Source organism: Symphalangus syndactylus, chromosome 6, assembly GCF_028878055.3.
Source record: "Symphalangus syndactylus isolate Jambi chromosome 6, NHGRI_mSymSyn1-v2.1_pri, whole genome shotgun sequence".
Taxonomy (NCBI): Eukaryota; Metazoa; Chordata; class Mammalia; order Primates; family Hylobatidae; genus Symphalangus; species Symphalangus syndactylus.
This window is the reverse complement of record NC_072428.2, coordinates 54889850-54906575: the sequence shown is the minus strand read 5'-3', so window position 1 is coordinate 54906575 and position 16726 is coordinate 54889850. Positions and strand designations below refer to the sequence as shown.

Below are 16726 nucleotides of genomic sequence, written 5' to 3'. Positions count from 1 at the left end.
CTGCAGTTTTTCTGGCCTTACCCTCAAGCATGGTCATCACAGGGTGGTTGCTGTTCCTCCAGGCATCACGTCCACAGACAAGGCAAGGAGAAGGGGACAGAGAGAAAGAATAGGATTTTTTTTCTTATGTTTTATAAATTTTCATGTGAGCTTTCAGGACTTACGGAGAGAATCTTTTTTGTGGCTTGAAATGTGGGAGCATCCCTCCAGAACAGTTTTGTTTGTTTTAAACATTCTGGGTTTTTTGTTTGTTTTAAAAATTCTGCTAGAACCTCAAGGGTTTCACTGACTGGGGGCAGTTTCTGTGTTAATTTATTGTTTCTCATCCTAAAATAACTTAAGTGCAGACCTTGGATTTGAAAACTTTTTTAATTACCCAGAACTCAAGAAGAGACATGCTTCCTCATGATCTCTATAATAGTAGACAGGACTTTTTCTATTCTGCATTTTCACTGAGAGTGAAATGCTTCAAGGATGCCATTGTTATTTGGGGGTCTCAGTTCCAACTCCCTACCTTGCACATGGGCATTACAATCCAAGAACCAGATAAATGGACGGTTCTCAAACCCCAGGTAACCACAATATCAGTCCCACAGGCTTATCATTCTGCTTTTTAATTATTTTTTTCTCACTGCCTGGAGTTGTCCCTTTCCTCTTGTGAATTATGCTGTGCATTTAAGATAATGTTTTCTCTGTTTTATGTAGCATTTTGAGGTGTTTATAGAGAACAGGTTTTTAGGTCATTTGGTTAACCATATTCTTTGCATAGAGATTAGTACATAGTACAGATTCAAATATATTCTTCTTTCCTTCATTCAGGATGCAATAGAGGGGATTTGTGTCATATACATGGTAGAAGTCACCATAGATATTCTCTAACCTTCCAAATTTGAAATGCTATAAATTAATAGAATTACATTTTCATGCTTTTTTTGGTAACTGTTCCTAATGTCTTATTGATCAGACTACTTGACAAACTGAAAGCTCATTGAAATTTATATGGATAATTAACACGTTAATTGTTAATAAACTATATTTGATATGATATAAATTCTACTTTATAATAGAAAGATGACTTTTTTCTATATCACATAACTACTTTATAATGTTAAGTTAAATAGTATCAAGTTTTAGGGAATATTCTGTGGTTTCTTGGATTATCTTTAGTAGATAGTTATAGGTTTAAGAGTATAATTGGACACTACGGCATATGCATATTATAATGTTATCATAATAATTAGCCCTGCTTGTATTTTACTCATATTGTTATTAAGGTATACTTCTAAAAGAAAATCACATATAATCATTTGATTGAAGAGTCCCTGTAGAGTCATTCCTATCTATATCTTTTAATATTTATTAAATTAGTCCTCCTATATTGACATTTTTTACTTGATCAATTTGATATGCTTTATTTTTATTTTTATTTTTATTTATTTATTTTTTTGAGACGGAGTCGCACTCTTTCGCACAGACTGGAGTGCAGTGGCGCGATCTCAGCTCACTGGAAGCTCCGCCTCCAGGGTTCATGCCATTCTTCTGCCTCAGCCTCCCAAGTAGCTGAGACTACAGGCGCCCGCCACCACACCCGGCTAATTTTTTGTATTTTTAGTAGAGATGGGGTTTCACCACGTTAGCCAGGATGGTCTCGATCTGCTAACCTTGTGATCTGCCCGCCTCAGCCTCCCAAACTGCTGAGATTACAGGCGTGAGCCACTGCACCTGGCCTCAATTTGATATGCTTTTTAATAAAGCTGAAGATCTCTACTATAGGTAAGAAAAGATCTGGCAAGCATTTTAAGTAATTATGGTTATATTTACTTATCATCTAGGTTTACTGGGAAACTGGTGCTCAGATCACGTCTCCTCATGATAAAGAAATTCTAAAATGTATAGAAGAATGTGTGGAACCCTGGAATGGTTCCTGGAATGATAATTTAGTGGATACCAGCCCGCTGAAGAGAGACCCTCTGCAGGACATTTGCAGGAGATACATGGAAGATCTGAAAAAGATCTGTTTTTACAGGTATCCAAGTGAGAATATCAGATAATACTACTTCAGAATAACATTAAAGAATGAGGAGAAGAAAAAGTGATAAAAAGTGTTGTCTATTTATTAGATTAAAATTATAGATAAATAGTACTCATTAAGAATCAAAGAGTGGAAATAACCCAAGTAACCATTAACTAATGAATGGATAAATAAAATGTGGTATATCCATACAATGAAATATTATTCAGCAATAAAAATAAATGAAGTACTTACATACTACAACATGGATAAACCTTGAAAACATCATGCTAAGTGAAAGAAGCCAGTCACAAAGAACCACATATTGTATGATTCCATTTATATGACATATGTAGAATAGGCAAATCTATAGAGACAGAAATAGATTAGAGGTTACTTGTGGCTGGAAGGAATGAAAAGGTTGGGGGCTGGAAGCTATAGGTTATAGAGTTAGTTTCTTTCTTTCTCTGTCTTTGTCTTTCTGTCTTTCTCTCTCTCTTTCTCTCTTTCTTTCTTTCCTTTGTTTTGAGACAGAGTCTCGCTCTTGTCACCCAGGCTGGAGTGCAGTGGCGCGATCTTGGCTCACTGCAATCTCTGCCTCCCGGGTTCAAGCAATTCTCCTGCCTCAGCCTCCGAAGTAGCTGGGACTACAAGCAACCACTACCATGCCTGGCTAATTTTTGTATTTTTAGTAGAGACAAGGTTTCATGATGTTGGCCAGGCTGGTCTCGAACTCCTGACCTCTGGTGATCCACCTGCCTCAGCCTCCCAAAGTGCTGGGATTACAGGTGTGAGCTACCATGCCCAGCCTAGAGTTTCTTTCAGGAGTAATGAGAATGTTCTAAAATTGATCATAGTCATGGTTGAACAACTCTATGAATATAGAGAAAGCCATTGAATTGCACACTTTAAATGGGTGAATTATATGGTATATGAATTATATCTCAATAAAGCTGTTAAACAAGTTATACTTAAATATATGTATTTCCTCTGTGTTAGATCAGTATATTTCTTTTAAGATTTTATTTTTCCTTAACCATTTCCATATTTCCATAATTATCTCTGTAACTCTTCTGTAAATAGCTAACACTATTGCTAGGAAGAATCCTGGCTAGCTGGGTGTATTTTTCCTATCCTACAAAATAATTTTAGCTTTTTCTCAACTTTATTTTAATTTCAAAAGTATACCCATCAAGCTATCAATTGTTTGCTTCTCCTTCTAAAATGATAAGTGACAGTAATACTAGCTAAATGCTACCAGCTCTAATCAATCTAAAAAGAATTTGATTCCTTTTTTATCCTTTCTGTCTTTTCATATTTATATTTTTGTTTTTTAAAGAGTATATGGGCAAAAGCAAATTAACAAGTGAACCTAACTATTTATCAAGCTGAAGGCATAATTACACAGAGAAGAATTATTTCAAGTGACTTTATAGTTATTAACTATACATTTCTAGTGGGATATGTCCTAAGGATAAAGAACTACAAAGAAACCTCAAATTGTATTTGATAGCTGTACTGTTAGTGGTAATATTGATGGTTTTACAGATGTAGATATAAATAAATATATAGATGTACACATATATATTATAAAACAAATGGGTAATTATGTTAATGTCACTAGGATCTAAGATTTTAGTTTAAGAGAGACAAATATAAAATCAAATAAAATAATTTTAAAATTATAATTTTAAATTTGAATTTGAAATACGTTTTATTTACCTAAAATGCTAAAATACCAGTTCTGTTACTAAAAAGGCCTATACCTACCCCTAAAGCCCAGATTGTGGTTTCTAAATACCATTTCCTAGCAAAAGGAACCAGGGCTCACTGGAGAAATTGATTCTCATCAAGGACTGGGGCAGAAAATGTACTAAATGAGGCTGAGATACCTTTGTTTTCCTTGCCATAAAGCGGGCTAGCTTTCAAAGATACTGGGGTCATATCAAAAGGATCTGGGAGCCAACTTGAAGGGACTCCCACTGACCAAAGATTGGATAGTTGGGCATCAAAAAGAATAATCACCTCAGTGAATTAAAACATTAAACATAAAAAGCCCATGACTGTTAGTAATACTAAAAAAGCACTTTATTGGTCACCTTTGGGAGTTGCTGGACTAAAAATCACACATGCTGAAATTTGATAAATTCTAAATTTTCCTTCTGAAAATCAATAAATGTTTGAAACTTTCTCTTAATTTTTTCTGCCTTTTCTATATGAACTGAATTTTAGGACTAATCAAATGGTTGATGAAGGATCATTATTTTTAAAAGAAAAATACAATAAATGCAGAAGGAATAATAGAATTTTCAAAATCACTATGTTGTGACCTGTAATAAATAATATATCTAAGTAATTCTCATCAAGGGCTGCTAAGACCCATAGGTGAAATGTTGATGGGAAGTTTTCTGATGGAAGGATTAGGCTGACACTGGTGAATCTTAGTTTAACAGCATTAAAAGTAGAGTAGAAATTGTGTGCTTCCACCTGTGAGTCAATAGAAAATACACAGCACCTATTCTTGCCCAAAGAAATGAAACTGAATCTAATGTTACCTCTAAATGTAGCTGCCTATCTACAGAAAAAATAGGATAGAAGAGCATGTTAATACCAAAAGGATGCAGTCGACATATTGGAGATATGGGAAATTCTACAGGACAAATGGGCCAGTTTCTTCAATAAATGACATTTGGGTTGGGGAAGGAAGGGAGGAACATTTATAGATTAAAAGAGACTTGAGAGGCATAGCAATCAAATTATATGGAACCTCATTCAGGTCCTGCTTCAAGTAAAATAACTGTTAAAAGTATTTTTGAGACACTTGGGGAAAATTTGAACACAGATAAGGTATTAGAGGAAAGAAATTATTGTTGATTTTGTTAGATGTAATAATGATAATATGGTTATGTTTTTAAATACTAAAGCATTTTCTTGTAAAGTAATATATCTTGAATAAACAAGACTAGATTGACAGACTATGGAAACACTGAAGTGAGGTAATGTGTATATGGTGTTAGATATTCTGTCTTCCTATGCATATGTTTGAAAATTGTCATAACATTTTATTTTTATTATTTATCTTATAATAAATTGTATTTTTTATGGGGAATAGTTAGTAAATGGTAGGTTAGGATGTAGAAAGTTTTGCTGTGGAAAAGACCAAAGAAACAGAGACTAGATGCTAATGGAAATGATGCCGGCGAGAGAGAATTATCCACGTACTAAAGTTCTCAAGTGAGAATTGATGGGGACCAGAGCAGAAGTGGAGGGGTTGACCTTTGATACAAAGAACGCTTCCTCATTATTATCAGATGGAAGAAGGAAAAAATATGGGTTGTCGGTTTGGTGTGGGATGATTAGGAAGTTCCCATCAAATGGCTCTGTGTCTCAATGATGTATGAGGTGAAGGGGGAGGAAAGGAATAAGGAGAGAAGAGAAGGTACTAATTAAGTCACCATCTTGGAGAGTAAAAAAGTAAGCTTTTTGGGTAACAAAGTAGGATTGCCTGACAGTATTGAGTATCCATTCAGAGTCAAGCTGTTCAATCCTTTTGTGAGATTTATTCTAGCAATATTCAACTATTTTGGTGCAAGCCTGGAAAAGGTACACATTTGGGTTCAACAAGGTTTGGGATATTGGAGGGTCAAAGTAGCCACAGTGACATATAAGAAGGTGAATATAATTAGGTACCTTGCAATCTAAACTGGAAGTGAAGAAATGGGGAGTCTACTGGCAAGCGAGAAAGACCAGTTAGGAAGTGTTTGTGATGGTCTAGTGAGAGATAATACTTACTTAGATGATACAAGCTTAGCTTGTTCAGGGTATTGGCACAGCATATGGAAGGCAGCTGTCCAGGTCAGGAAGTTGAGCCACAAAGGGAGAATGCTGTTGAATTAAAACTCTTGATCTTTAAGTTAATATTCTTGATTTGTTTGAGTGTCTTAGACCTCTGCTGAAGGCTTTAATCACATTTTTTAGAATTTGATTGTTTTTAATTATATCAAAGGTAAGTTTTGTAATCATGATCTTATGTTGATTTTCCTTTACAGGGAGTTAAACTCGAAGACCACCTTGAAATTTGTGCACACATCTTTTCATGGGGTTGGACATGACTATGTGCAGTTGGCTTTTAAAGTGTTTGGTTTTAAGCCTCCAATTCCAGTACCAGAACAAAAAGATCCTGATCCAGACTTTTCTACTGTTAAATGTCCAAATCCTGAAGAAGGAGAATCTGTGCTGGTATTTTTTTAATATTTAAATTATAATTAGTTTATTAAACCATCAGAATAGAGAGAACTCATTGACAATTCAAAGATTATTTACAAAAGCAGAAAGGACTGTAGTTTACATTTTTTAATTGTATTGGAGTCATAGGCTGTGTTTTGTTTGAAATGTCTATGGTGGGTGTCCCTACTTTTGGCTTCTTATTTTAAACGTAGCTGAATTCTATGCCTTCTAAAATTCCTATCACTAACATTGTGCCTACATACAGGAACGTTAACATTGAACTTAGGTTCTTCAGTACAATCCAGCTTTTTGGGTCACTGTTTCAGGAACTTTCCCTGAGACTGGCAGAGAAAGAAAATGCCCGGATAGTGCTAGCCACAGATCCCGATGCAGACAGACTGGCAGCAGCAGAACTTCAGGAGAAGTATGTAGAATCTGTTATTTGATTAAAAGCTTGAACTTTGAAAAGCAATGTATTTTAAGTCTTACAGGCTCATTGAAAATAATGAAAAGATAAGAAAAGAACATAAATTTCCTATAAATCCATTATCCAGAAATAACCACCTAAGTTGACACTTTGACAATTCTTTCCTGTCTTTTTAATTGAAATATTTAAGGATATATTTGTTTTTATTAAATTATGATCATAGTTTTATGTCTTGATTATTTTCCACTTTAATTGTACAAAATGCTTCAAAAAATGTTTACAGTGTAATGCTTAAGTGTAATGCTTACAGTGTGAGCATTTTCCCCTGACTTTATATATTTTTTGAAAATATTAATTTTTACAAAGACATAATATCCCAACAGATCGCTTTATGATGTAGTTATTTCCTAATCTTTTTTTTTTCTTTTTTTTTTTTTTTTTGAGACAGAGTTTCGCTCTTGTTGCTTAGGCTGGAGTGGAGTGCGATGGTGCTATCTTGGCTCACTGCAGCCTCTGCCTCCCAGGTTCAAGCGATTCTCCTGCCTCAGCCTCCCAAGTAGCTGGGACTACAGGCATGTGCCACCACGCCTGGCTAATTTTGTATTTTTAGTAGAGGTGGGGTTTTGCCATGTTAGTCAGGCTGATCTCGAACTCCTGACCTCAGGTGATCCTCCCACCTTGGCCTCCCAAAGTGCTGCGATTACAGGCGTGAGCCACCCATTTCCTAATCTTAGTCCTCTGGGCTGCTGTGTATTTTTACCATTATAATGTGACAAATGTCCTTAAATAGAAAGGCTTAACTATTTATCATAATTTTTTCTCTCATTAAGTAAAAGAATAAATGTAATAATACAATAATTTTCCAAAAGATGTTGTACCATTCCTACCGTAAAATCACCCCTGGTCAGTTAGAAAAGAAGTAGTAATAAATGTTTTCTCAAAAATTCCATATGATAGTTTTTGATTTTTCCTAACTGAAGGATGGTAATTTGTGGGCCTTGGAGTCAAGAAGTTTTAATGAGAAGAAAGGTCTTGACATTGTGTTTTCCTTCTCTCTACAGTGGTTGTTGGAAAGTTTTCACAGGGAATGAGTTGGCAGCTTTGTTTGGATGGTGGATGTTTGATTGCTGGAAGAAAAATAAATCAAGAAATGCTGATGTGAAAAACGTTTATATGTTAGCCACCACAGTCTCTTCTAAAATTTTGAAGGCAATTGCGCTTAAAGAAGGATTTCATTTTGAAGTAAGAATCAATAATATCTGTGGGCTACTTTTTAAAACCTATTTCTGTATGTTAAAGACATCTCCCCACCAAAACTGACTTTCATTGATTTCATTTGTAATTTGCTTATTTTTCTAATTCTGTTAACACTTGTTCAGTCTCTTTTGATAATTTAGACACCTTGAGCCAAAATTCATCCAGTACTATATATGAATTTCTGGGACTAAGATAAGATATTCTTTAAAAATTACATTAATACTTATTATTCCATACAACAAATATCTGGTTTTCGGACAGGGAAAATATAGCTCCTGGTGACCCCATCAGTAACTTAGACTTCTCTCCAAAAAGTTGTGGGTGTCATCAACCCCTTGTTTAGGCTCTTCAAGCATGATCTTAAAGAACTTCAAGTAGTCTTCTAAATTGCATAGTAAGACCCAATGATCCTACATCCAAAAAAAGCAAGCAGTGGCTCTCTCTCAGCCCAGATCATTAACCTTATGACCTTAAGACCCTTAAGCTGACCATTTTTGCAGCTATGGGAACTAAGTTGCTTTTTCTCTGCCATCTTTGCCAAATATCAGTGACAATGTCCCTGGGCATTTTTCTTGAGCCATAGTCAGGCTACAGGTCTTAACACTAATTGACTGAGTAAAAGAAAATTGTACCTGGCTTTATGAAATAGAGCTTTCAACCTTATACTTTCTAAAACACAAATAGCAAAATAGAAGATACTGAAAGTTTATTCACGCCCAAGATTCTGATGTTTTCCTAGTTTATGTCTGTAGCAAGAAGAAGTATAATGGGCACAAAAGAGAAAAAAGAACAATTCTAAAGACCACTATTATAATTTTATTTGCTTGTTTGTGTTGTAGCAGGGAGGTTTTTGACTTTTTAATTTTTATTTTGTAGTAAGGAGGTAGAAAGGTGAATTAGGAAACAAGTTAGTAATGGTGAGCTTTAGTATTAGGGTATATCACATATTCTTTCTGTTGACTCTAAAACTCTTTCTGTGTCTTTAAAGTGAACAGTAGCTCATTAGATGAAAAGTCCTCAAATCTAATTATTTAAAGAAGTACTTAGTATCTGTCTTGGTGGTTTTATTAATAGTTAGGACATAGTGTTATGAGAAGGTACACTTGGTTCAAGCTTATGTTATGCTAATATTAAAAGTGCATCTCTAAAAAGCTTCATGACCTTTGATTGATTAATCAGGGAGAGTAAATCCACCAACTTTCATAGGCACTCTTATATTACTGGTTATAATATAACTTAAAGGACAGTTTCTGAGAAGCAGAAACTTGAAATTGAATCTTGACTCCATCTCATATGCAGTATAATTTTGGACAGATTGACTTATCTTTCAAGCCTGTGTTTCAGCGATAGTGTTTTTGAGCATTAAAAAAAGATAATGGGGCCAGATGTGGTGGCTCACGCCTGTAATCCCAGCACTTTGGGAGGCTGAGGCAGGTGGATCACGAGGTCAGGAGTTCAAGACCAGCCTGACCAACATGGTGAAACCCTGTCTCTACTAAAAGTACAAAAATTAGCTGGGCATGGCGGTACACCTGTAATCCCAGCCACTCAGGAGGCTGAGACAGGAGAATCGCTTGAACCTGGGAGACGGAGGTTGCAGTAAGCTGAAATTGCACGACTGCATTCCAGCCTGGGTGACAGAGCGAGACTCCGTCTCAAAAAAAAAAAAAGATAATGTAAAGTACCTGGTTCAGTCCTTAATAGTAGGTGATCATAGTGTATGTGCTTATTCATGTTACTTTGTGACTATATGAAGCACCACTTATAAATGCTGGTTTATATTTTGTGTAAATCACCTAGTACTATAATCTATAAATAGTAGGTCATTAGTACTAGCCGTATGTGTATTTATGGCACTTTATTACTATATGTCTGCTACTCTTTATAAATCTTTGTGGACTGAAGACTATAGTAAAGATCATTATATGAATGTTGTGTGCATGTAGTGGCAGATTTTTCTCTAATGGGTATTTGTGAGACAGTCACTTAACTAGAGTGGCCTCCTCTGCATTTCAGGAAACATTACCAGGTTTTAAATGGATTGGAAGTAGGATAATAGACCTCCTGGAAAATGGGAAAGAAGTCCTTTTTGCATTCGAAGAGTCTATTGGTATGTAGTAAATATTAAAATCTTTGAAATTTGATTAATAACTTTTTAAAATGTAATTCTGTAGGAGGAGTTTTTTGTGTTCTGGTTTCATATTTTGAGTTGTAAAAACTATAGAGAATGAGAAATATGTAGATACATTTCTTATCAGAAAAAAAAAGAACGAAAGTGTCCCCTAAATACACTCAGTATTGATGAATTTCATCTATTACTAGGCTTTTAAATTTCCTGGTCCTTCTGAAGAAATGTAACACTATTGAAATTATAGGCTTAAGTTTTCCTCTTTTCTAGTGATGGTTTTCAATCCTCAGGTTTTCTCTGTGGAACTTCAGTTTTGGATAAAGATGGGGTGAGTGCAGCTGTTGTGGTTGCTGAGATGGCATCTTACCTGGAAACCATGAATATAACATTGAAACAGCAACTGGTTAAGGTTTATGAAAAGTAAGTTCTACTATTATGAATTTCACATGCTAGATTTTTCTTTTATTGTCCTACCCTTAGTTTTCTAAATTTGTTTCTGAAGAATAGTCGATCCTTTTTTTAAAAGTATTAAAATTATGTGAATTAAGGACTGCCACTTTCTATAAAATACTGTAGTAGGCTGATCTTCTTTAATATATGCTTTTTTAAAGAGTTATCTGAAATCTAATTTTAGCACTTTGAATCTTTGCACAGATATGGTTATCATATTTCGAAAACTTCCTATTTCTTGTGTTATGAACCACCTACCATCAAAAGTATATTTGAAAGGCTTCGTAATTTTGATTCTCCAAAAGAATATCCAAAATTTTGTGGAACATTTGCTATATTGCATGTACGGGACATTACCACTGGATATGACAGTAGCCAGCCTAATAAGAAATCAGTAAGTACCTTTTTTTTTTCCAAACAATTTAGAAAATGTCATGGCTTATGTCACCAAAAAGTCCAGAGGCAGGACAGATTTCACGTGAGATTCAATCCAGTTTCCTCATGTTTACCAGTTTATTATAAAGGTGACAATTCTGGAACAGCCAGATGGAAGAGATGTATAGGGCAAGGTACTAGGGGTGGGGTTGGGGCCTGGGGCCTCCCAGCAAGTCCACGTGTTTACCAAGCTGGAAGCTCCTGTAAATACTTAAAAAAAAAAAAAAAGTTTTTAACAGTTTGTAATAATTCATACTGAAATAGGAGATCAGCAGGACTTGTTTTCCAAGCACTGGTCATGACCCCACTGATCAAAACAGGATCTGGTCAAAACAGGATGCAGTAAAGAAACCAGCCAAAATCAGCTAAAACCAAGATGGCAACAAAAGCAACCTCTAGTTCCCCTCACTGCTCATTATATGCTAATTATAATACATTAGCATGCTAAAAGACACCCCCACCAACACCATGACAGCTTACAGATGCCATGGCAACACCCAGAAGTTACTTTATATGGTTTAAACGGGGAGGAACCCTTGGTTCCAAGAACTGCTCACAATTTTTCTAGAAAATTTGTGAATAACTTGCCCCTTATTTAGCATTTAATTAAGGAGAAGCTCTAATATAGCTAGCCAGCAATCCATAGTGCTACTCTGCCTATGAAGCAGCCATTTTCCTGTACTTTGTGGCTCTAATAAAATGGCTTTCCTTTTTTTTTTTTTTTTTTTTCTTGAGACGGTGTCTCGCTCTGTCTACCAGGCTGGAGTGCAGTGGCATGATCTCAGCTTACTGCAACCTCTGCCTCCCAGGTTCAACTGATTCTCCTGCCTCAGCCTCCTGAGTAGCTGGGACTACAGAAGCATGTCACCACGCCTGACTAATTTTTGTATTTTTAGTAGAGACAGAGTTTCACCATGTTGGCCAGGCTGGTCTTGAACTCCTGACCTCAAGTGATCTGCCTGCCTTGACCTCCCAAAATGCTAGGATTACAGGCATGAGCCACCACGCCCAGCAGCTGCTTTCCTTTTACTTTACTCTGTTGATTCATTCTTGAATTCTTTCCTGTGTGAAGCCAAGAACCCTCCTGGGCTGAGCCCCAGTTTGGGGGTTCACCTACATCAATACTATAATAAAATGGTGAAACTTCAGGCCTGTGAGTTTCATTAAGACTAGAACCCATTGTTTTGCTCCAGAGCATTTTTCAGTCTGCTAACTTGTCTCTCTGACTTTGATCCTATCCTTATCACTTCCCAAATAATCATGTATACTACCCTCAGGGTAAGATGTGTGGAATGGAGGTGGGGGCAGAGAGAGAAAAAGAAAAAGAGAAAATGGGCAATGATGCCAGATAATGTTGAAAATAACTGTAAAAGCCTGTAATTTCAAAGCCATACATCTTTCTAACTTCCTTTTCCAACCTTATTCCCTATACCTCCAGCCAAATAGAACAACTTACTTACTTACCTACATGTGTACATTTTTTTAAAATTTCTGCATTTTTGGTCCAGTTGTTTCCTTAGTTTACCCATTTTTCCAATTTCTACAGGCCCATACCTCAGCCACTATAAGACTTAAGGCAAATATCACCTGTTCCACGTGACCTCTAGGCCTCATAATCAGATACCTTCCTCTTGAGGTTTTATTACATAGTGTGCCTTCCTCCTATTACTTTCTGTTTTATGTCATCATTGTGTTGTACATGGCATGTTCCTTTCTGATGTACTTTTGTGCCTCTCCAAGTTGCTGCCTATGTTGTAGCTGCTCAACAAATACTTAAATGCCATAGATTGCTGATTATATTCATTTTGTTATTGTTGTTGTGATGATTATTAGCCCAAATTTCCATTTGTAATGTTCTGATGTGGTCTCAAGATTCTGGGGACATAATGTATTTTGCAAAATCTGTAGTTTATTGTGTAGAATAGTACCCATATTCCATTTTTGCATATTTATCCAATCAACAAATATTAGTTCCTGGTGTTGATATCCTGTGTATGAGTATATATGTGTCTATTTTTCTATCTTTGAAAATTGCTGGAAGAGAAGAATCATGTTTTGCTTCTTTTTATTTCTCTAGTTTGCTGTGCTCAAGTAGCCTTTGGTATAATGCTTTTTTCCCTCTTAATTCTCATTAAAGTGTATGATATTCATTATTCAGGGTGCTTTTTCATCTCTTCTCTTCTGGTTCTTACAACAAGTTTGTAAGTTAGGTAGCACTGTTATCCCCAAGGTTGCATAGTAAGTGTCAAAGCCTTCCTGAATTCTCTCTTTTCCATGTTTCAGATTAATTGATGTTCATCTGTATATTCATTTATCAGAATCCTTCTGTGCTACAGGCACAGGTACACTAGGGATATAGCAATGACAAAAACTGCACTCAAGAAAAAGTCTAGTGGGGAAACTGACAAGTAAATAGCAATTTACAAAATGATAAGTGCTACCAGGGGAGGCATGCATAGGATGTCATGGAAGAGACTTTGGGGGCTTATGCAAGACTTTCTAGAGAACTGTTCTGAACTGAATTCCCAAGTATGATTAGGAGTTAGCCAGATGCAGGAGGAGCAGAGGGTGTTTCAGACAAAGGGAACAGTAAGTACAAGGTCCAGAGATGAAAAAGCATATTCTCTTTCAGAGAACCACAGGTAGTTGTCTATAACTGGAGTATGAGGTGAGAAGAATGGCCTGCATGATGAGTGGGTTTTGAGGGGCAAACTTCCAGGCAGGAAGATCAGTTAGTACACTGTGTCAGCAGTCTAGATGAGGTGTGATGGTCGCCTGAATTCAATATAGGAGCAGTGATGGAAAGAACTGGATAAAGTTGAGTTAAAGTATAGAAAGGACTTGCTACTTTATGGGCTGTGGGTGAAAAAGAAGGGAAGATCTCTGTGTTAAGTCACTGGTGTATGGTAATGTACTGACCAAGAGAGGGGTCTCAAGGACAGGACTTATGGCTCAGGACAGCTGAGGAAAGGTACCACTGTCAACCCCTCTGGCCTAGTACAACCCTCACAGTCCCCTCGAGATGCCCCGACAGACGGATGTGTGGACTAGCAAGACTACCAGTGTTAATCCATATATTTAGTGTCAGTAAAACATCACTTCTTTTTTTAATTTTTATAAAAAATAGAGTTCTTTCTGCACCCCAATACATGCAGGATATGTGCACTCCTCTTTGGAGACGACTGATAAACTGCGAAAATGCTTCACAAATATAGAGGCAGTTTGGAGTTTGGAACTTGGCTTCCGCATCTTGTTCTACCACTTAATTGATTGTCTTGAACGGGTTGTTTACTCTCTTTGAGCCTCGTCTGTAAAATGGCAGTAATACTTACTTTGCAGGATTATTGTTGAGGCCCAGAGATCATGCATGTGAGGTATATAACCCAATGCCTTAACTATTCAGTAAATGGTATGTTTATGAATTATTACATATAGGTAATCTTCATTTGTATTTTATAATTCTTTTAAAATATGTTTTAAATTTTCAATTGTGGTTAAAAAAATATAACATAAAAATTAACTATCTTAACCATTTTTAAGTGTCTAGTCAGTAGTGTTAAGTATCTTTACATTGTTGTGCGACAGAGCTCTAGAACTTTTTCATCTTGCTAACCTGAAACACTCTATCCTTTAAACAATAACTCCCTATACCCCCTGCCCTGGCAACTGCCATTCTAATTTCTATTTCTATAAATTTGATGACTTTAGATACCTCATATAAGTGGACTATATTTTACAGTTCTTGAAAATGAAAGAAAATGAAAAAGATGCCAAGTATAATTAAGCTGTTGTTGCCATTTTGCATAGGTGCTGCCTGTGAGTAAAAACAGCCAAATGATTACATTTACTTTTCAAAATGGCTGTGTTGCTACCCTTCGGACAAGTGGGACAGAACCAAAGATAAAGTATTATGCAGAGATGTGTGCATCACCTGACCAGAGGTGAGAATTGATTTTTTTAGATATACATACAAAAGCTGTATTGAAATATAATTCACATACCATACAGCTCACCCACTTAAAGTGTACAATTCAGTGGCTTTTAGTATGTTCAAAGTTGCACATCCATCACTACAATCAATTTTAGAACATTTTCATCACCCCCAAAAGCCCATTGCCATGAGAAATCACTTCCCATTTCCCTCCTTTACAGCCCTCAGCAACCCCAATCTACTGTCTTTCTCTATACATTTGCTTCTTCTGGGCATTTCATATAAATGGAATCATACAATATGTGGGCCTTTGTGACTGCCATCTTTTTTTTTTTTTTTTTTTTTTTTGAGACGGAGTCTAGCTCTCTCCCCCAGGCTGGAGTGCAGTGGCGCGATCTCGGCTCACTGCAAGCTCCGCCTCCCGGGTTCACGCCATTCTCCTGCCTCAGCCTCCCGAGTAGCTGGGACTACAGGCACCCGCCACCGCACCCGGCTAATTTTTTGTATTTTTTTAGTAGAGACGGGGTTTCACCGTGTTAGCCAGGATGGTCTCGATCTCCTGACCTTGTGATCCGCCCGCCTTGGCCTCCCAAGTGCTGGGATTACAGGCTTGAGCCACCGCGCCCAGCCTGTGACTGCCATCTTTTATTTAGTATAATGGTTTCTAGGTTCCACCATGATTCAGTTGTAGCATGAATTTATTCCTTTTTTTAAAGTTTTGTTTTTTATGGCCCGACAATATTCTATTGCATGGCTATGCCATGCTTTTTAATCCATTGATCATTTGATGGACATTTATATTATTTGCACTCTTTGGCTGTTTTGAATACTGTTATGAACATTTACATACAGGTTTTTGTGTGAATGTATGTTTTCATTTCTCTTAGGTATATACCTAGGAGTGAACTGCCGGGTCATATGGTAGCTCTGTGTTTAACCTTTTGAGGAACTGCCAGACCGTTTTTTAAAGCAGCTATATCATTTGGGAATTGAATTTTTAAATTGTAGTGAATTTCTATTCTTGGAAAGATTCTCTGAGCTTTAAGTATTACATGATTAACATAAGGAAATTATCATCAAATAATTTATGTTTATTGCCAAATATTCATTTTCTGTGTCTAATATGACTTGACATAATCTGCTCAGTTCATTTCCTTTTAAGAGGATGAATTGTGACTAAGTTAATTTCATAAACATATTCAAAGGCTACTTAAATGTATTAAAAGTACTGTCTCCTATAATATTGTAATTGCCCAATATATATTTGGGAAGGAGATTTTTTAGAATTGCCTTCAGAGTCCAACCAAGCTATACTATTTTGTATTTCCCCAAATCTTTGCATTTAAGGATAGATTTCATTTCCTTTGGGGGGGATAAAGAGCCCCTGAAGTCATTCAAAGCAGAATCTAAAGTAAACCAAATTGGGTAATGCTACATCTGGTTGAAAATGAAGGAAGATTATTAAAGTAATAAGAACTGATTTGTTGTATAGCTTTTAAAATGACTGTAAAGGCAGTTTAAAAGAGGCTTGCCTCGAAATGTTCTGGGCAACAGCAGCACCTCAGTGATGACTTTCAAGGGCCTTCTTTTAAGTGCATATTTATTTTTTTAAACATCACATTATTTTAGTTACACCTCCTTCTGCTACCTGAAAAATGTATCATTCCAGAACATCTGTACCAAATATTTTTCAAAGTATTTCAGGAAGCCATTTTCTCCTAACACCTGGTATTAGTGTTCAAAGCCATTTGAACCTCATTCTCCTGACCTAGGAGAATTCTTTAGATATACCATCAGTCCTCTGTTTATCATGTGCCAAGGAACTCCTATTAATGCAGTTCAACTTCAGTTTGTGATAGC

General features: G+C 36.3%; 1 protein-coding gene across 4 annotated transcripts in view; it reads left to right on the top strand.

Moving 5' to 3' along the window:
* The window catches only part of PGM2L1 (phosphoglucomutase 2 like 1), a 69908-nt gene that overhangs the window by 46567 nt on the left and 6615 nt on the right, over positions 1–16726 (top strand). For all 4 annotated transcript variants that reach the window (XM_055282870.2, XM_055282869.2, XM_055282872.2 and 1 more), the window contains exons 6-13: positions 1833–2026; positions 6061–6250; positions 6565–6662; positions 7727–7907; positions 9939–10032; positions 10341–10470; positions 10705–10894; positions 14743–14876. In XM_055282870.2, coding sequence (XP_055138845.1) covers positions 1833–2026; positions 6061–6250; positions 6565–6662; positions 7727–7907; positions 9939–10032; positions 10341–10470; positions 10705–10894; positions 14743–14876 — 1211 coding nt within the window. The remainder of the gene's footprint in view (positions 1–1832; positions 2027–6060; positions 6251–6564; positions 6663–7726; positions 7908–9938; positions 10033–10340; positions 10471–10704; positions 10895–14742; positions 14877–16726) is intronic.